This window comes from Muscardinus avellanarius (genome assembly GCF_963383645.1).
Source record: "Muscardinus avellanarius genome assembly, chromosome: 17".
Taxonomy (NCBI): domain Eukaryota; kingdom Metazoa; phylum Chordata; class Mammalia; order Rodentia; family Gliridae; genus Muscardinus; species Muscardinus avellanarius.
In genome coordinates, this window is record NC_137803.1 from 7,530,679 (window position 1) to 7,552,277 (window position 21,599).

General features: G+C 40.3%; 1 protein-coding gene across 1 annotated transcript in view; it reads left to right on the plus strand.

Moving 5' to 3' along the window:
* Positions 1-21,599, plus strand: part of RTTN (rotatin) — a gene marked incomplete at both ends in the record, with an annotated part of 159,775 nt that overhangs the window by 129,024 nt on the left and 9,152 nt on the right. The window contains 8 exons of the mRNA XM_080714663.1: positions 934-1,071; positions 3,719-3,936; positions 9,315-9,420; positions 10,202-10,299; positions 11,478-11,555; positions 13,370-13,496; positions 16,092-16,285; positions 20,059-20,326. Of these exons, the coding sequence (XP_080570789.1) occupies positions 934-1,071; positions 3,719-3,936; positions 9,315-9,420; positions 10,202-10,299; positions 11,478-11,555; positions 13,370-13,496; positions 16,092-16,285; positions 20,059-20,326 (1,227 nt within the window). The remainder of the gene's footprint in view (positions 1-933; positions 1,072-3,718; positions 3,937-9,314; positions 9,421-10,201; positions 10,300-11,477; positions 11,556-13,369; positions 13,497-16,091; positions 16,286-20,058; positions 20,327-21,599) is intronic.

Sequence of the window (21,599 nt, forward strand, 5' to 3'; positions counted from 1 at the left end):
TATTTTAAATTTATTTTTCAGTTTAAGTATTTTCCCACTCTTAAGTCTGTATCCAATAAAAAGAGTAATTTTATACCTAATTTTTGCATATATACATAGTACATAAACAGATATACAGTATATCTGTGTAATAAAAATTTTGTAGAAATTGTAATAAGAAACATGTCTAAAAAGACTCCTTCAAAAGTCAATAATGACAAAACAATTAAGACTTCCCAAGACTGCTATAATCTAAATTACAAAAGAAAATGCTATTTCAAAGTATTTTATGGGTGCTAAAGAACTCCTAGCTGGAAGCTCTCAGTTGTAGTTAAGTGTGACAGATACTGCTGCTGGGGTGGTCAAAGATATTCCTAAGACAGGCACCCTGTGCAGTGTCCATTTACCAGGTACAGAGATGGGGAAATGTATTAATGAATGAATCCAGAAGATTAATTGGCTATCATTAGGTAAACTGCAGAATCTGCATTTGTGTCATAGTTTTCTTTGTGGGATAACACTCTTCTTCATTCTTTGAAGAAATTCTTCTTTCTTCTGCCTTGACTTTGGCACATTATATTTCTCTTTTTACTCTTGCACAGAACTACTAGAGGAAATGAACAGATGGGATAAAACTTGCTTTTACAGAGGTAGCAGACAGCGATAGTTTTAATAATGTGCCTGATATGTGGTTTACATTCAGTTTGTCACACTTTCTGCTTGACGTGTAGTGTGCTTTATTAAGGGAAGGATTGGTGAGTGTGTCTTTTTCTGTAGGAAAGTGAAGGGGAGACATCCTTAAGGAGAAAAAGAGAGAAGACAATTGAAAAGAAGTGTTTAGATAACACTGAATTATATTTGTTTTCATTTAAGTGTAATAAAGTGCGATGAGTTTTGTATTTTGGATGCTCTCTTGCTTCTGCGTAACTGGAAATGTTTTGATTTATTTTGTAGACATCGAGTTAACGCCAGCCTTTTATAACACGTGGACACACCTGTTTGATCTGCTGACCATGCTGCTGAGGAAAGCCAGTGCCGTCTCTCTCCCTTCCATCACGGCCGCGCTGGCCAAGCACTGGGCATCAGCAGTGGGTAAAAACACACTCCCAGGCTTCAGGGTCTTTCTGCTAGTAAAATTTAGAAGATCCTTATTCATAATTAGAAAACGAAATTGTCTAAAATTAAGTAATTATGGGATAGCATACGAAAGACATACCAGAACAATTGCTTTGAGGTATTTGCAGTCTTCTTAGTATCTCTCCAAAAATATACTTACAAAAACTGAAACACATCGCACGACTCCATATAAGATTATAAAACAATGGCACACACTTGTGATCCCAGTATTGGGGAGGCCGAGACAGGAAGTCTACACAGGGGTGTAGCTCAGAGGTACAATACCCTGGGTTCAATCCCTAGTACCAAAAAAAAAAAAAAAAAAAAAAATCGCTCAAGCTTTGTTTTTGTTGGTTTAGAAACCAGTCTCTTTTCTGACATGCATGCACTGTGTACAGGTAAATTTGCATATGTAGCATCTTGTCTAAATGAAAACATGGAGGTTATAATAAAAATCTCATCTGTTTTCACGACATCAAGATTTTTTTTTACATCACAGAAATGCCAAGAGTACATTATTTTTATTTTTTCTGTGTAAGAGTTACCCACTAAAATGTACTTTTAAATAACTAGTCTTTAATTTTTTTCCAGTCATCTCTTCTAAATATAGTATAGAAAGAAAACTTTTGTTCATGTAAATGTTTGTAATTAACATTTATATTACACTTTTTTTGCCTTGTGGTACTGAAGATGGAACCTAGAGGCATTCTACCTCCAAGTTATACCCTCAACCCGATTTTATTTTTTATTTAGAAACATGGTCTCACTAAGTCGCAGAGGGTCTTGCTAAGTTGATGAGGCTAGCTTTGAACTTGTGTTCCTCCTGCTTAGCCTCCCGGGTGTGCACCACCACACCTGGCTTGTGTTACCCTTTTTAATAACTATTTAAATATATCCAAGAGTGAGTACTGTGTTTCCAGGTTATCCACTAATTCATTTTATTGATTTTTAAACATTTATTTCATCATATGGTCATTCCTTAAGCATGTGACATGGAGTGGTAATTTTGAAATAAGAATTATAAGGGAATATGTGTTCAATTAGAAACAGAATTATCTGTTTTCTAGGTATAGGAACTCTTAGTCTAACATAATCGGTAAATTATCTGTGTGGTAGATTTTTATTTTGTTAAAAGAGATGGAAATGGAAAGAGATTGGGATTCTTCTTCTACACCCACTTGGATGTATCCACTTTAGAGAATTTTAGTTTACCACCCACGTCACCAACAATGTAAAGCAAAATGCTTCTTACTTTAGGCACCAGAGCCAGCTAGTTCAGTCTGTCCCACTACCCATTTTACTAAATAAAGTTTTATTGGAACACAGGCACACTCATTCATTTATGTATGGCCTATGACTCTGTTCTGGCTTCAGTAGTTGAGATGAACAGTTGCAACAAAGGCAGTGAAAGTGGGAAGCATGAAATATTTACCATCTGTCTCTTTACCTAAGAAGGTTGCTGACCCTTGACTTAAGTCTGTTTACTCAACTACCCTGTTGATAAGATGAAAACGTGAAATTCAAACCTTCCTACGAAATACAGTTTCATAAAATAATGGTACCAATCAAAAACAATTTACTACATAGGCAGGCTTGATAATAGTAATGCTAATAAAAACATAACTAATAATGATCTTCAATATTCCTTGCCATGGTGTTATTTTTTAAATCAGTTTTCTTCCCATGTGCCTACATACATTTAATATCTTATGGTTACTCTGGAATATATGTTACCTATAGCAATCTGTTCTTAAACTTGACTAATAGTAGGACAATATTAAGTGAACATTTTTATAAAACTCTTCTGCTAGCTCCATTTTTATATTACTCAAATTTGTATAAGCTTAAATCTACATAGAAATTTTTACAGTTATGTAAGCATAAATTAAAAATAATATAAAGATGAAACAAAATTATCAGCTCAATACTAAATCAGTAATCACAACAAGAAACTAATAATGCTTGATTGGGTGTTGATTTTGAATTTGGCTTGCTCTTTCTTTCCACCCTCTACTGTATTTACAAGTAAGGTCATAACCACTCATGTACTTTGTGAAGTACTGTGAAACCTGCATTTGTACATGCTGCCAACACTGTGTACTGAGTCTTCCTTGATTTTTTTAAAACAGAAAAATAGGTTTAATCTTATAAGGTGGTACTTTACATGACCAAGAGTATAGTAAGACTTACTTTATTTTTAACTTAGTACTGAAGTGGAAATTAAAATGTTAAAAAATTTAAGACTTGTATATGCCAGGAGAGCTCAAAGGAAATACTGATCTACATGTAGTCCTCTTATTTTAAGCCATGGTAAATATCACGTATATGTGTGTTCATAAGCATACACACACACACACGCACACACACATAGATGTATATGTTTACTCTCTCATAGAATGAACAACCCATACAATGAAAATTGAGTAGACTTCTGGACTCCATGCATTGTCTCGTAACTGTTTAATTTTATATACCATACTTATAATACTTGAACTATTGATGGCTTTTTGTCATTATCAGTAGGAAAGCTATAGCCTGATTTCTCAGATGCGTCTGATTGGCTTCCTCTTTAGTTCTGAAGCTGCTCTTGGGCATTGACATGTGTAGCGCTTCTCCCTCCTAGATGGGATCTGCAGATGCATAGGCTGGTCCATCCAGTGTCCTCCCCTGTGCACTGCCAGCCTGCACTTCCTGTCTGTTCTGCTGACTGAGGACGCAAAGCAGCGTCTCCAGGATAAAGACAAAACACGCTTATACCACGGCCCAACAATGGCATCACTTCTTGATAAAACCCAGGACAATCAGAAATCTCCAGAACAACTCAATGAAGTAATTCTTCAGGTATGTGATTTCCTGATTTTCCTAAATACCATTTGGTGTTTAAATGAATTTAGTTTCAATCTTGCTAAAAAGTTGTTAAAAGTTTTTTTTCCAGTCATTTGAATTAAAGTAATTAATCCTGATTATGACCATTTAAACAAAATAGAAGTATTATTTCCTTTTTTTCTTACAAATAGGACATTACTAAGTTTTTAATATTACAAATCCTCCTTTTTTCAAGTCATATAGTTTTATGATTTATTTTGTCTTCTCTCCAAAAAGTAGAAAAGCAGTAGAATGTGCCCTGAGCAGTGCTGTCTCCAGGTCACCTGGCCGCAGTTTGCTCTGAATGCTGGTCTGCGCCGCGCCTTTGCTGTGTAGAATTTGGCTCCCTTAAGGCCTGTGAGAGTAATGGTCATGAAGACATTTCTGGAACGTTCGTACATTTTGATCCCCAGCTTTGGCCCTGCTGGGCTTCTCCTGTGGAGGGCGGCCCGGGCTCCCGCCCACAGGACCCCGCGCCTTTCCGGCAGAGTGAAGCGGCCTGAGGCGCAGCCTCCCGCTTTCCTAGGTGCCTCCAGCAGCAGGCCTCTGGGAGGAGAGTCCTCCCCCTCCGGCCTCTGCCTCACTCTCATCCGTGCAGCTTTAGTTGAAAGCAAACGCTCTGTAGGCCCTGTGCTTCTTCCCAGTCAGAGCCACAGGCTTGATTCTCCCGTGATTGACTGAGCTGCGTTTACATCTCAAAGGAAAATGTAAGCAAGAAAACTCAAATTCATACCTTTTGAAACTTTCCCACCCCTCAGTCCAGTCTGATTGTTAGTTTTCTGGCTTTTTTTTTCCCCTGCAGAAAGGGCCTTGCTTTTGTAAGCATGCTTTCCTCTCGGGGGAATTGAAATGGCTTCCCTCAGAGGAGGGCACTGTGAGAACAGCATGGCCTCTTCCTCCCCTGCATGGGCCAAAATGGCAGACAGCACTGGGAAACTTGGCTTCTTGCAGCTGCCTGGCTCCTGCAGCCTACTCTGTGGGCATGGTGAAAGGTCAAGACTCCAACCAGGCCAGGCCAGGGATGGCTCCACCCCAACTCTGTCCCATTGTCAGAGGTGCCGTGTTTCAAGGAGGCCATGATTAGACTCGGATAATGTGTATCTTTGTAGGGTGATGAGCCAGCTTACAGTAGGGTATGTAGGAAACACTCCATGCCAGAGGAACTTTGCCCATATTCTTCTCTAATATTTTGTAATATTATTTATCATAAAAATTGTTTATGATCTTTTGATGTTACTTTCTTGTCCAAAGAAAATGATGTTCTACAGCCACAGAATATCTTGACTTTCCCTATGACTAGCCAATTTCCCTCTCCATTTCTTCTATATTATAAAAGATACAAAGCAGCCGGGCGTGGTGGCGCACGCTTGTAATCCCCGCTTGGGAGGCGGAGGCAGGAGGATTGCGCAGGTTCAAAGCCAGCCACGCTGGCCTTAAGAGACCCTGTTTCCAAATAAAAATATAAAATAGGTCTGGGAGTGTAGCCCTGAGGTAGAAGGGTATGCAGGTAATCACAGCATTTGGGAGGCTGAGACAGGAGGGTCATAGTTCAAGGACAGGTAATCACAGCATTTGGGAGGCTGAGACAGGAGGGTCATAGTTCAAGGACAGCCTCATCTATTTAGGCTTTCTGCAACTCAGTGAGACCCTGTTTCAAAGTAAAGAATTTAAAAAGTAGGGCTGAGGGTGTAGCTCAGAGGTAGAATGCCCTTGGGTTCCATCTCCAGTACCAACAAAAAATAAATAAATAAAAGATACAAAGCATACTATGTGAATATGGATATATTAACTAATTACTTAAGTCATGTTTCCTAATAAAGCATATTCTTGTTCTGGTAAATAGTAAACATGGATAGTTAGCATTTGTTAGTTGGAAGGGCACAGGCAAGGTTAAAACAGTTGAAGAGAGGTATGGTTCACTTTTGGGAAAATGTGTACCTATTGTAATGCAGGCAATAACTCGTGGTCCTGTTAAGATACAGACAGTGGTTTTCTTTGCCATATAGAAAGAGAATATGTGAACTAAAATATTATTATAGCCAGATGTGGTGGCCCATGCCTGTAATCTCAGTCCTTGGGAGGCCAAGACCGAGCACAGATTTGCAACTAGCCTTAGAAACTTTGTGTGTGTGTGTGTGTGTGTGTGTGTGTGTGTGTGTTACTGTATTATTAGAATATACATATATGTGTGTGTATGTGTGTGTGTGTGTGTGTGTGTGTGTATTGTTAGAATACACTGAACAGCAACACATTCTCATATATGCTCTATGTATCTGTGTGTCAAACCATGTTCTATAGGCTATGGTTGGACAAGTGCTGGGATACCAAAGTAAACTATAGTATTTAAATTTTCAGAAAAAATTGTACAGTATTCTAAAATTGATGTCCTTCAAAGGTATATTTAAATTTTCTGTAAAACCATGCTCAAAAAGTATTAGATATGTGACCTTAAGCAAATCACTTAACCTCTTATGACTGGGTTCTTCAAAGGCAAAATGAGATTTTGTTACATTAATGCTAAGTTTCAGCTTCCTTTTAAATTCTCCATCCTCCTAATAAATCATTATATTCAAAGTTCAATTAGAATTTCTTGGCAGTATATATTATAGATGACTGCTTTATAGCATAGTACCACAGGGGATACATATTAAAATTATACACACCCATCATAAATATATATGATTTTTTACATAAAATCATTTAAAGGTAGTTTAAGAATTTGAATATTCTGTCAACTTATTTGTTATCCTTGGTCCATAAAGTATTGAATTCATTTTACTTAATAAAATTTAACTTTTCTTGCTTTATAGATTCTCAGTAGGCTTCCTTTACAAATGCACATACATGATTAGATTAATTAAAATCTCTGTATGTAATGGGTTTTGTCTGAAATTTTTTTCTTTGTACTGGAGAGTGAACCCAGAAGCTTGACCTAGAATACCATAGATCATTTAATTTATAGAAGGTATTAATCTGACAAGACCATAAAATTTAAGTAAATTTCATCTATTCCTCATATTTCTTCCCAACTTAGAATTCAGGATACCTGAGCCTCATCTGACTGCTTTCTGGTTTCATCAAAGTGCTTTCTAGTTCTAGACTTTTGATCCATGTACGCACATGCGTGTTGCCCCGTTTTTATTCATGCTGATGGGATCTCAAGGGGAATTAAAAAGACATAACACGTTGTTTCATATAACTGTTTCGTTAGAAATCTTACCTGTTTTTGTCCCCTAAATTGCTTCATACAGTGGGTAGTTAGCATTTAAAAATGGAATCAATTTGATTTTTCTCAAATCCCTAATACATGCAATTAGAATAGCTATCTTAGAGCAGTTTTCCTATTAATGGTGAAGATTACCTTTACAGACAAATTAAGATTTTCACAGGTAGCTGTAACAGTCATGCACTACGTGTATTCATCATCCTGTGCTATTTCCCTATTTTTTATTCCCCTTCATCTTCATGTTTATACTTGACACCATCTTTACCAAGTGTCTCTAGGACTGGACATTTAAAGTCTAAACCATTGGCCAAATAGGGCCCTGCCTGGTTGGAGGCAGTGGCCTAAGAAATGCTAAATGGACTCCTTGGCCTGGTAGTAAAGCTGGGAGACTCTACGGTGTAGGCTTCTCCTCCAGCTTTGTGCTTACAAACATCGGCCAGTCAAGAACTAGAGGTAGAGCTGCATCTAGGAAATTAAGCTGTACTGTAATTTATGTAAAATTATATAATCATAAGCTTAGTTGTAGTAATGATACTGTAAAGCCAGATCATTTTGAAAATTACTTACTGATAGGAGGAAAAGTATAAATTTGATTATAAAATTATAAAATTATTTGATTATAAAATTATAAATTATAAATCTATAAAGCAAGAAAAGTTAAATTTTATAAACCAAATGAGAATTTATTGAGTCTTAAACTAGAATTTATGAACCCCTTGAAATGATTAGTGGACAGTCCAGTAATGTGGGGGGAACAATAGCAAGTCAGATGTCCATGGTGACCACAGGGTAGGAGGCGGTGCGTTCAGCTAGGAAATGTAACTGCAGATGATGCCAGGACTTCCTGGACTTATTTCTAGTAAACCAACTGCAGGAAGGCACGGCCAAGACAAGAGAGAAAGTCTGAATTTGAATTTGGCATTAGTTGATAACAAGAAATTGCTGTTAATTTTGTTAGGATCAGGATGTGGTGGCACACACCTGTAATCCTAGTACTTTAGGAGACTGAGACAGGAGGATCACTGTTTTGAGGTCAGTATGCACTCACTGAGCAAGACCCTGTTTCAAAATAAAACAGGGCCAGAGTGTAGCCCAGTGGTAAAACCCCCTGTGTACAATCCCCAGCACCAAAAAAAGATTGTTAGGCACCAGAATCATTTTGTAGTTACATAGATTGTATGATACTAATATCTACTTTATAATCTTAAGCCAAACATTTTTGAATGAGAAAGAATATAGGGGCTTGTTATTCTGCTTTTTTAAAAAACATTTTATACATGTTAAAATTTTTGGTAATGAAAAATTTTCTAACTTATAAATTCAAGTGTGGATAGAAAACATACGAAAATATTCATATTTTCACAACAGTAAGTGACTTTCTATCTTATAGGAGTAAATAGTTTTAAGACTGTTTGAAACTACATTATATAAACTGAAAGTGGTAGAGCACACTTGTAATCCCAGTGTTTAGAGGACTGAGCTAGGAGGATCACAGGCTCAGGGCCAGTGCATGGCAATCTAGTAAAACCCTGTTTCAAAGCAGAAAATAGGGCCAGAATGTAGCTCAAAGGTGAAATGTATCTGGATTCAATATCTATTACCAAAAGAAGGGAGGGAGGAGGGCGGAGGGGACGATACATCATGTAACAAGTACCCGTTACCATAAGAGTGAAAGGTGGTCAGAACCAAGTCATTCAAGATACAGGACATGTCCAGTGGAAATGGAGGGAGGGGAAAGTGTCCCCAGAAGGAGAAAGGAGGAATTTGATGGCAATTTAATGGGAGTAGTTTTCCAAGGACCTGTTTTCTAAGTTACATATATACATATCTGGTGAGCTTGAGCAAGTATGTGGATTTTCTGTACATTAATACTAAAATAAAGGGTTTTTTTTCTGTAGATTATGAGTCTTTGGGAATGATGGTAGATCTTTTCCACATTATGAGTTGCTTACATAGGCTTATCCACATAGAGCATTCTCAAAAACTAATGATTTACCAGATTCCAGTGAATTTGACACAGCAGGTGAAAGCTAGCAATACCTTTTAGGTAGAACATGTCTTTTACTCGCAGCAGTTCTGCTCTAGATTAAGTTTTCCCTAAAGGCAGTTTGATCTGTGTTCTCTGCAGTGCTATGAAGGGAAACCCCCCAAAGATGCCCTGAGGAGAGTTGCCGCAAACGCCTTGATGTCCCTTCTGGCCGTCAGCAGAAGAGCACAGGAACACGCTTTGAAAGGTGACTCGTGCGGCCCAGCAGCCGCTGTGCAGCCCCTGCCGATTGTTACAGTCAGCTGCTTGTTCATTTTAATTGTTTTGGACTGAAATGATAGAGTTTATGGTATAATCTGTATCAGGAAAACAAAAACAATAAATACACACAGAAGTAAACACATTTCTTTTAGATATTTTTTTCAAATAGAAACATAGTAAGCATTCATTATCTTTAAAATAAAAATACTCATGTAATTATTTTGTTTAACATGTAGTGATTTTACTCTAGAGAATCTATGTAAATATTAGAAAAGCTAATAAAAGTGACACAGTCATTACTTGATTTCATGGTAAGAAAATATTAGCATCCTCCAGGTATATTCTGCCTACCTAAAAAATCCCCAAATAAGCCCAAAACCCATAGTTTGGGTGGGCATCAGATGCTCCTATAGTTTTCATATAAATTTCCTCTCTAAAAGTGTTGAAATTTCCCATCTGGATATCAAGGAACACAGAATAACAGCAACAGAACATTCACTAATCCCAGTTGTTATTTACTCCCAAGAAAATTATGCAAGCTTCAAAATACAAGTTAGATTTGTGGGCTGCCTAACTAAGAACCGAAGACAAGTGGGCTTCAGCATTTTAGTTCTTTTGCATTTTTCTTTCTGCTTTATTTTTCTTCTCTCTCCGAAAACACTAAAACAAATTGGGTCCAAAATATGACTTTGAGAATCTGATTACATGTGATTTTAATTTATTTGGAAATGAATATCCTTTTGACTCTTGTAAAATTTGTCTTTCAGCTGATCTCATAGACAACTGCATGGATCAGATAAAGCATATCAGTGCACAGCTGAACTTAGATTCTCTGAGGCCTGGGAAAGCCGCGCTGAAAAAAAAGGTAACTCCTAATTCTGAACTCTGGGATCCAGGAATGAAGCTCATGGTGACTGTCTCCCCTGTGTCCTTGTGCCTACGGGTGAGCACACGGTTGAAATGAGCATCTCCTTTAGAAGAAAGGCGGAGTCAGATAAACTACTGACATTTCTGCATTAGGAGGTTGTTGGCTTTTTCCCCCCTTAATTCTAACTTGAAGGTCTTTAGATGAGATAAATATATATGATGTACTTTTGTTATTATAAGTATTTGGAGATATTTACATGTACATACTATATCAGGTAAGTTCTTATACTACAAAAATAGTCTCTCAAAGTAAGCATAAGTCCTCTAGGAAGTGAGATCTATAGCAACTATAGTTTATTACATGTTGTGCACTATCCAGACCTCTCAGTTATTATTTTGTAGACGACACTCGTGACGGTCACCCGCCTGGCATGGAAGCTAGAATGTGGCACCACGTTTGCGGATTTCAGAGCTCCGCTGTTAATCTCTATTTCCTTCCATGATTTCTGAGTGGGTCTTCTAGCATTGGATGTTTAACTTATGTTTAATTTGCATGTTGATGTAAACACAAAATAATGTAGTTATTGGATAATAACTACGGTTAATGATAGTTGTGATCAATAAGAGATCCCCCTCAGACTTATTTACAAGATAAATGTGTCTGAGTATAAAATGCACGAATATTCCTGTGTGTGTGAGTGAGATCATTCTAGCAACACTCTATGAAATAACCAGTAAGAAAATCGGCAGCCTTACTTTAGAATTTAATTGGCACAGGGTCCTCATGATGTTCGCCAGCTTCTTCCCTCTTCTCTGTCTTCTTCACTAGCCCAAAGCCCTTCCTTAATCATTGGCAAAGTCAGCCGACACCTGAGATGATTGAAAGCCGGTCAGAGGCCGCTTCACTTTATTGAGATGGAGCATGGAGGCTGTTTTATACCCGAGTTCCTCCATGCTTGATAGAACAGAAATAGCTTTTTCGTGGTGGATGCGCTTCTTGAGATACGGTCATCTCTCAGAGATCGTTAGCGTGTCCATTCCCTCAGAGTTACGGTGCCAGGCGTGGGGAGAGTGCGGCTGCATCGCGTTGAGACCCACGGTGGGGAGGAGAGAGCTACCACACAACAAAGTGCACTGCGCCGCTGCATTTACGTTTTCAACTTGTTGTTTCAACAGGAGGATGGTTTTATTAAAGAGCTAAGCATTGCCATGCAGCTCCTGAGAAACTGCCTCTATGAGAACACAGAATGTAAAGTAAGTCAAGCCCCTGTTTGCCATCGTCATAGCACCACTGGCATCACACAGTCAAACCTCCTGTGGACTAATAGGAAGAAACGTGGGAGGCTCTTTGAGTTTTATAAAGATACGCAGTTGACGGGTCCTTAAACTCAGAGTTAATGCTCAGAAATGGATGCACCTACGCTCACTGTTATTCTTCAACACTGATTGCATTTCTTGGATTATAAAAACATGCTATCAGTGGAAAACAAATATGTTGAACATGTATTCCTTAAGCTGTTCTAAATAAGACATGACTAGCAATTTGCATTTCTAAACGATCCGATGGGACTGAAGTGCTGATAAGCTTATAGAGAGCAGCAAACGTGGGAAGAGCTTTGGGGAGACCGCCGATGACGCAAGGCTCAGGAGCGCGCTGAGCACGGGGAGCCACTGCACCCCGTTCTGCTGGGCGCTGCATGCATGTAGGGTGTCTGTTTACGAGCATGTGCACACATGTACACGACATACAAATTCCTGTCTAATCCATTATGTCCCTTCATCCTGTATATATAAGACACCTACAAAAACTTAAACTCAGCAATGTTATATGAGTCCTATTCATTTTTATAGGTGTTCTTTATATGCGATGATCTGACATAATGGGCTAAAAAGATGTTCCTGCATTTATCGCAGGCAGCTATATTTTATCTATAATGTTGTCCCAGAGGTAACTGATTTGCGAATTAAAGGCTCTGAGTTACTTAAGAATTTATTCATCTGTAGTCCCAGTACTTGGGAGACAGAGGTGGGAAGTCACAGGTTTAAGGCCAGCCCATGGTCAATAGTTTGGCAAGATCCTATTTCAAAATAAAACGGTGGGGCTCAGTCCTCAGTGTCCTCCAAAGATAAGAAGGAAGAATAAAAGAAGAAAGAAATGTATTCATATAGTATATTATTATTATTATTTTAATTTTTTGATGGTACTGGGGTTCCTGGAAACCCTTCTACCTATGGGTTAAACTCCCAGACCTATTTTTATACTTTTTTATTTGGAAACAGGGTCTCTTAAGCCAGTGCTGCTGGCTTCAAACCTGTGCGATCCTCCCGGTGTAATGTATTATTTAGACTGAATTTTACTATATTCGGATTACTTTAAAATAGTAATTTACGCCGGGCGTGGTGGCGCATGCTTGTAATCCCAGCATTCAGGAAGCTGAGAATCGCAGTTTGCGGACACCCTCAGCTACTTAGTGAGGCCCTGTGCAACTCAGTGAGTTTCAAAATGAAGAATAAAAAAAATAGGGCAGAGGATGTGGCTCAGAGGTCAAATGTCCCTGGGTTACATCCCCAGACCCACAAAAAAAAAAAAAAAATAGTAATTTACTTGTGGTTTGTATATACACAATAGATGAGAGAAAAAGGCAGGGCAGGGAAGGGACCAGAGTTGATCAGAATGCTCACTTCACCAGAAGTTTTCGTTCTTGACTATATCAAAGCCTTCATGAGAGCTGTTCATTGAGGGAGACACCACTTTGCTGCATAATTGACGTGTTACAGAAGCCGTTTTCTGTTTCTTTGATTACATATCCTAGGCGCCCTGGTGCTGAGGGGACTTCCTGGACCTGCTCAGGCTCGTGGTCAGGGCAGCCACACGTGCATCAAGTGGGCCTGGGCGGGAATCTGTCCTCAGGATCCTGACCCTTCCTCCCGCCAGTCAGGACAGGCACACACTGGACTTTTCTGTTGATGATGATTTTTTCTGTATTTGAATTGGCGTTGTGCCTTCATAGACTGCAAGTGTTAGGCCGGTCATAGACCAGCAGCCGCCTTGCCCTCTCCCTCTCCAGGAAGCAGCTCTCGGAGCTCATATCGTTCCTGTGCTGTACTCTCTCTGGCCCTGGCTTTTGCTGGACGACGCCTTGATGCAGATTGCCTTGCAGCTGCTGTGTGTCTATACTGCAAACTTCCCAAATGGTAAGTAAAATCCAATACTGCCTTTCAATAATAAACTAAAGTACTAGTTTATATAGTGCTAAAATGAACTGAAAAAAACATTTTGAAGTGCTTCTTCTATAGATTGAGGATATGTTAGTCAAAATCAAGGTTTATTTCTCGTAGGTATTATAAGAGCAGACAGGCGTTTGAGGAATATGTTGACATGGGAGAGTCCTTAGACAGTTCAGGGAATGCATGATCATATGGCAGTGGGGAACTGGATTTAAGTAAAATTGGAAGAGTGTAAGTTCCCGTGTGAGTCTTTGGAGGCCAGCGGAAGGTTATTGCCAACTCGAGGGCAGGAGAATGGCGTAGGTGAAAGTTGGCTCAGGGGTTGAGCATGTGGTTCAGTGTCGAGCCCTCGCCTAGCATGTGTGAGGCCCCGGACGGCTCCATGGCTCTGAGTTAACCTCTGCAGTAAGGAGAAGTGGTGCAGGCAAAGTGCAGGGTAGAGAACAGCCTGAGGACTTGGGGAGCGCCAGAGCGGGAAGGAAAGGGACAGCTGGGAGAGGGGCGCTGGTTTAGGCAGAGTGTGGGAGATTGGATCAGAAAGAGGAGACATTCCTATCTGAAAACTTCTGATTTCTTCATGATTTAGGAGAGTGAGCAAAGAGAAGGAGGAGATGGTTCTGAGAAGAGAGGTGTGAGGTCGCCATTGTAGGGGCGGGAAGGCAAATGCGCAGGGAAGTGTGGTCAGAAGTGTAAGGTTTGGCTGATCAGCAAGTGTGTGTTTTCTTCTGGCAACACTTAGCTCAGCAACAGGGATCTCCAGTTATCAAAGGATGTGCGAGAAGGGACTGGCGTGCAGGATGGCACGAGCCCTCCTGGCCACCACCACATGCTGATGGCGGTTTCAGTAGCCACGGGTTTTCTCCAGCAGCACAGATGCAAACAGACCTTCGGCCTCTTGGACATTCATCTGTCCCTGCATTTGCTGCCGGCCCAGGCCTGTCCTTGTCTTCATTCTGCAGCTGACAGCTTCCTCTGTCCCTTCCTTCTGCTTGCACAGTCTCCTCTCCATCTATCTTCCATTTCAACATCTCCCAAGCGAGATTCTGTGACTTCCCACAGTTTGCATAGCATCCTTCTTGACGTTTCCTGTCACCCTATAACTTAGGGATTGGGGAAATAATAAAGAATAAAGTTACTTGCTAACTGTTTAGCAAAAGAAATATATACTTTAATACACATCTTTTGAAACTATAATTTGTGTTGTTTTTATACTTAAAATTGATGTAAATACTAGAAATGGTTAAGTTACTACTAACTTAAGACGAGAACTTAAAGGAGATATTTTTCTATCTGGTTTGTTTCTGAGTAAAACTGCGTCATTTAATGACAGTTTTGTGTAACAGTTAATGAAAACACTGGCATTTCAATACAACTATAAAGTTATGAATACAGGAAAGGTCACTATATTTTTGTTTTTATTCATCTTTTATGAATTTATAGAATGTGTTTGATTCTGATGCAACTATATGCATGCTGGCCTTCTTGCATGAACTTTCAAAAGTTAATTCTACCTTAGTTTTATGTTACAATAGTTTTCTTTTCTGAGTATAGTACTGGGGATTGAACTCAGGGGCATTCTACCTCTGAGCTACACCACCAACCCTATTTTATTTTTTATTTATTTACTGATTTATTTTTTGTGGTACCATGAATGGAACCCAGGAGTTCCATCTACATGCCCAGCTCAATTTTTATTCTTTATTTTGAAATAAGGTCTCACTAAGTTAGAAAGGGCCTCACCAAGTAGCTGAGGCTGTCCCTGAACCACATTCCTCCTGTTTCAGTCTTCCAAATGCTGTGTGTGTGTGTGTGTGTGTATATATATATATATATATATATTTTTTTTTTTTTGGTGGTGGTGGTACTGGTGGAGACTGAGGCTGGCTTCAAACTTGTGCCATCTTCCCGTCTCAGCCTCCCAAGCGCTGGGATTATAATTGCGTGCCATCATGCCCGGCTTAAAATGTATTTCGAATGCTCCCATGATCCTTTTCCTCTCTCGGTGAATTTCACGTAGCTGCTTAGCTTGCTGAAAGCGCACTTGGCTCTGGAAAGCCAGTCACAGCACCACGGGTGTTTGCTGCTGGCGAGCTGTGCGACTTTGAACAACCCACCGGCCTTCCTGAGCGCCTTTGTCTTCAGCTGTCTACTATGGAAAACAGCACTTGTCCTGACCCTGCTCCTGGATATGATGTTCTTCATTTTCCTCCTCTGTCAAATGAAGGCATTAGACCAAGTTACCTGTGTTGCTAAAGTTCTCTTCTTCCAGCTTTTATTTAGATGTTTTCTCTAGGAACTATTAAGAAACCTATTATACTTGTTTTATTTCTAAAAAATGAAATGTGGTATTTTAGAATGACTCTTGAGATAATTCAGCCCTCAGTGAGGACAGTCAGTCTGTTAGGTTGAACCTAGTCATCAGCATTAGCCATCGGTGATGATTTGCAGTTCACAGGTTAATGGCCACGTCGTTTTAATAGACAGATATGCCTTACCACTTAGTGTTTTTAAAAACTAAACAGGGGAACCGGGAAGACATTGTGATAGGCTGTTGTTTTGAAGGTTGCAGTTCTCTTTGTTGGTCAAGTTACCCTGCTCAAGCTGCGCCCAGAGGAGCCCCCAACAGCTCTCTGATGCTGTGTATCCTCAAGTTGGCTTCTCAGATGCCTCTCGAGAACACCGCCATTCAGCAGATGGTTTTTATGTTTCTTTCAAACCTGGCTTTGTCTCACGACTGTAAGGGAGTAATACAAAAGGTAAGTACTTACTTTCTCCTGCATATCATAGAAGAAATGCTCAGTAATATTATCCTTCTGATCAAAAGTTTAGAACTCAATTTCTAGGGTAAATTTATTATGGTTTCAAGTCATTTTATTCCAAAGGGCTATAAAAGGATCGATAAGTTCACACATTCAAAGCCACTTGATAGGTGATGCGTGAAGAGCAACAGAAGCTGGACCACGAGCTTCCCGTTTCATCTTAGTTTATCCTTCTCAGCTTTTGTATTTTGTTTTGTTTCTCAAAAAATGGCAATTTAGAACGACAGCTGTGTTATATTTATTGGAGATCATAAAAGTAATATATTTGGTCTTTAAACAGACCAAATCGAGCAGTGACAATTTCACTTCAATTTACATTGACAAAATGCTTTAGAAGATCACAGGCCCCTTCCCCCAAGTTGGACGTTAACTTCTTTATGACATAACAAGAAATGTTATGAGTCTCTGGGACTCCCGTTCCAAAACTTGACTTGTTATCATTGATTTTAACTTAGGGTACTTTAAAAGGGAGAGAATGACTCAAGAAATTCTAATACACGTGTGCAATTAGAGTCTGCATTTAGCTGTATATAAATAAAATTTCTAATTGAGAAAACCTCTTAAAACATGCATGTTATTAGGTTATCCATTACTTACTGGTAACAGTAGTTCAAGTCTGTTTCTTCTGCTTGAAGACCAAGGTACAGTACAGAGGTCAGCAGTGAGTGTTCACAAGAACTGAGCCTCCTCTTCTCCTACTGTCCCACCTGATCAGCCCACGCCCCAAGACACTAGAAGTACAGTTGCTAAATAGATAGAAATGTCTGTCTTACCAAGGAAATGGGATGGTTAATGCTACCATGAAAAAGTGTTTTCAGTGGTATGCTGGAGCCAGCTCCTCGTGGATGGGACTGTTAAGTTCTAAGAAACTTTGCAAGCCGGTTGGCATTGTATTATCTTGAAGTCAGCCATGTTGGGATTATTCACACCAGGTAATTTGGCAAATACCTCAAGTCAGGGATCCTTCTTCCTCTCACTGGAGCCAATTGTTTAGTTACCAGCATAGGACTGCAGAATTTCTTCATATTGATGGTCATACATATGTCATTCCTGTGTGTGACATGTATGTTGTGTTTGTGTGCATATGCGTATTTTTCATTTATATACATCACTTCCAAAGCAGACGTCGTCTTGAGCTGGGTGTGTGTGACCACTGTCCTTGAAAGTGAGGGAGCATCACGTGGGTGAGAGCACTGCCCGGGAGCCAGTGCCCACCGCTCCTGGAGGAAGTAGGAGCCCCAGAAGGAATGTCAGTGCCAGGTCTCCAGTCTGGTGTGTTACTTGAGCAGAGACTTATTCTCTTTAAGCTTCAGGTCTTTTCATTTTTATTTTTATTTTTATTAATTAATTAATTAATTTATTTATTTATTTTGCCATTCTGGGGATGGAACCCAGGGATATTCTACCTCTGAGCCACACCCCCAGCCTTATTTTTATAAAGTCTTTATTTTGAAACAGGGTCTCACTGAGTTGCAGAGGGCCTCACTAAGTAGCTGAGGCTGGCCATGAACCGCGATCCTCCTGTTTCAGCCTCCCCAGTGCTGGGATCACAAGCGTGTTCCACCATGTCCAGCTCTTTTTTCATTTTTCTAATAAGTAGATTAAATAAAATGATTTCTAAGATACCGTCAACTCTCAATCCGTGACTCTGGTTCTATATTTAAGAGTAGGTTGATACAATTGGATCATACTCTTTTCAGGGCAGATCAGTCATGTCATTTTCCTCCACTCTAATCAGAAAAGGCCGAGAAGACTTCTGCTCCACGGAGTAATACAGGGTCTGCACACTTGGAGCAGGTTACCTCTCCAGTGCTCGCCAGTGAGCCTTAGAAAGCACAGCCAGTGCTGTTGTACACTCGGGTTCCAAAACGCCACTTCTTTCACCCATGACATATTTCTACTAATTCTAACTGGTACATGGAAGTGTTTAAAACATCTTCAAGCCAGGCGTGGTGACTTTACATGGTGGCTTGTAATCCCAGCATTTGGGAGGCTGAGACAGGAGGATCTGGGTTTGTGGACAGCCTCAGCTACTTAGCTACTTAGTGAGGCTCTTTGCAACTCAGTGAGACCCTGTTTCAAAATAAAGAATAAAAAATAAGGTTGAGGGTGTAGCTCGGAGGTAGAATGCCTCAGGGTTCCATCTCCAGCACACACACACACACACACACACACACACACACACACACACACAAGCTTCAGACCTAGCAAAAATAAGAAACTCTGGCCAAAAGGCAAGTTATGAATCTAAAAGAAGCATCGGTTTGGGCTAAGAAATAAGAAGTAAGTGTGGGTGATGGCAAATGCAGTTCAAAGTGGGCATACAGTTTTATAGTTTCTTTGTTGCTTAGGTCATATTGCTAGCATTTTATAGCCCATTTTATTCTTATACCTGGGCTACTTTTATGTAAAAGTATTAAAATTAATTTTATAAATGAAAGCCAACATCTTGATTTGGGTCTAGGAGAACCTAAGAGATAAGCTACAGTAAGATTATGAAACAAGGAAGGAAGGATGGAGGCCAGGTGGGGGAGAGAGGGGGGAGGGGGAGAGGGAGAGAGAGAGGGAGAGGTAGAAAGAAAGGAAGAGAGAGGGAGAGAGAGGGGGGAGAGAGAGGGAGACAGAGAGAGGGGGAGAGAGAGGGGGAGAGAGAGGGGGAGAGGGAGAAAGAAAGGGAGAGAGAGAGGGAGAGAGAGGGGGGAGAGAGGGGGGAGAGAGAGGGAGACAGAGAGAGGGGGAGAGAGAGGGGGAGAGGGAGAAAGAAAGAGAGAGAGAGAGGGAGAGAGAGGGGGGAGAGAGAGAGGGAGACAGAGGGGGAGAGAGAGACAGAGGAAGAAAAAGAGATAGAAAGAGACAGAGAGAGAGGGAGAGAGGGAGAGAAAGAGAAGGAAGAAAAAGAGAGACAGAAAGAGACAGAAAGAGACAGACAGACAGACAGACAGACAGAGAGATTGACGTGCTCTTCTAAAATGTCCAACTGATTATGGTTTCCATACTGTCATCATTGGTTTCTATACTTTTATATTTTGTCTGCATATAGATTACTATAGACAGTTATTTATTACCTTTCATATGATTAACATTTTGGTAGAGTTTGTGGAAGGAACTTTATTTGGAAGTTGATATGATTTACAGTTCGGGTAATACAACTTTCTCATCTGTAAGTGTAATAGAGTGACACATAGTCACTAGAAATTATTTCTTTATGGCTGGATACAATGAATATAAAATATATCCATAGATATTTTTAAAAGAATTACTTGTAGCTGTAATGATACAAAATACCAGAGTTGTTAGCTAGTGTCCAAGATTGATTTGAAAACGGCTATTTTCTTCCCCATAGGATATCTTTTAATGAGTGGCAAAATTTGCCAGAAGGCATACAAAAAGAGGGAATTCAAGAGGCCGCAAATACTCCCCAAACTGAATGAGCAATCCTAAATAATTGAGTTGACTGTAGTTTACTTCATCTATCAACAGGGAAAAACTTAGCAGGAATTAAAGTTTGAACACCCTATTGTTCTCCTTACCTTTTCCACTTATATCTAGAAATAATATAGATGAAGTATGTAGAAACTATTGCAAGAAAGGAGAAATTAAAGTTGGAGAAAAAGATAAAAATGCTGTTTAATTGGTCACCAAGGGACTGGGAAAATAATGAAAAAGACCCAAGAAGAAAATGATATAATATTCTTTCTGTTTACCCACAGAGTAACTTCTTACAGAACTTCCTGTCTCTAACATTGCCGAAAGGAGAAAATAAACATCTCAGTAACCTGACCATTCTTTGGCTGAAGTTACTCCTGAATATGTCTTTTGGAGAAGATGGACAACAGATGATCCTGAGGCTTGACGGCTGCTTAGACCTGCTTACGGAGATGAGCAGGTACAAGCACAGGTCCGGCCCGTGCATACCTCTTCTTATTTTTCACAATATTTGCTTCAGCCCTGCTAATAAGCCCAAGATCCTGGCTAATGGTAAGTACTCACATTCTGTACTGTGCACATGCATTTTGGTACGTGTCCACTCATGGACCATTCCATTCAGATAAAAACACAGAATGAGTCTATATATAATTTGCCATTTATAATTATGCACCCCTTGCATTTAAGGCATTCTTAGAGGCAGGGCTGAGAGAATGAATCAGGCAAGGCTCCAGCCGCTCAGGAGCCTCCTGGAGGCTCTTGATGCTAACGAATCGTGTCATCCCGATGGGCAAATTGGACAAAGGGAGGAGGCAGCCAGCGAGGAGAAACAGGAGGGGCCTTCTTCAGCCTCACCTTCTCCTTCTGGTCTCTGCCCTTGCTCTAACTCCCCCTCCTCTGTCTCTGTCAGTGAAGACCTTACAGATGTTCGTTACAGTTGTGGTCTCACCCCTTCTTCCCGCTTCCTGTTCTCCCACACTCTTACTCCCTTCCTTGTGTGATTTCCCTCCGTAGCGTCGTCGCTGTCGCGTACACTGTGTTTAAAGCGTGTCTGTCCATCCCTAGGCCTCCCCAATAGAACGTGAGCTCTTGGGCATCCATGGGTCTTTGCTGCTTTGCTCATCTGTGGCTCCTAGAACTGAGCCCCTTCCCAGGGAGCACCCGAGGTCTTGATGTCTGGAGACATCCACGGAGGAGAGGCGGGAGAGTTCAGGCCCCGGGACTTCAGTGCCTGAGAACTGGAGCAGACACAGATGAGAGTTGGAGAGGCGTCAGAAAGATTTTGATACAAAAAAAGAATTGGAAAGATCTGTTTCTGCAAAGTATGCGACCTCTGTAGACAGTGTGTGGCTCTCATGTGGACAGAGTGTTATACGGACCCACCGTGTTGTGGCGAAGAAGAAAAATAAAAGATATGGGCCATAAATGCCATACCTGCCAGGCCCTGAGTGCCGGCACCACAGGGCAGCGTCTCTGCGTTTAGCGTCCCCATCTGTGAGAGAATCCCACCTTTCTTTGTCTTTTTTTTTTTTTTTTTTTTTTTTTTTGGTGGTACTGGGGATGGAACCCAGGGGCCTTCTACCTCCGGGCTACACTCCCAGACCTATTTTATATTGTATTTGGAAACAGGGTCTCTTAAGCCAGTTAAGGCTGGCTTCGAATCGGTGTGATCCTCCTGTCTCAGCCTCCCAAGCTCAGGGATTACAAGTGTGCGCCACCACGCCCAGCTCTTTCTTTGTCTTTTTTAAAAATTTTTTATTGGTACATTAAAGTCATCCATCTTAATGGAGTCCAAGATGGTAGAGGCATACATGCACACATAACA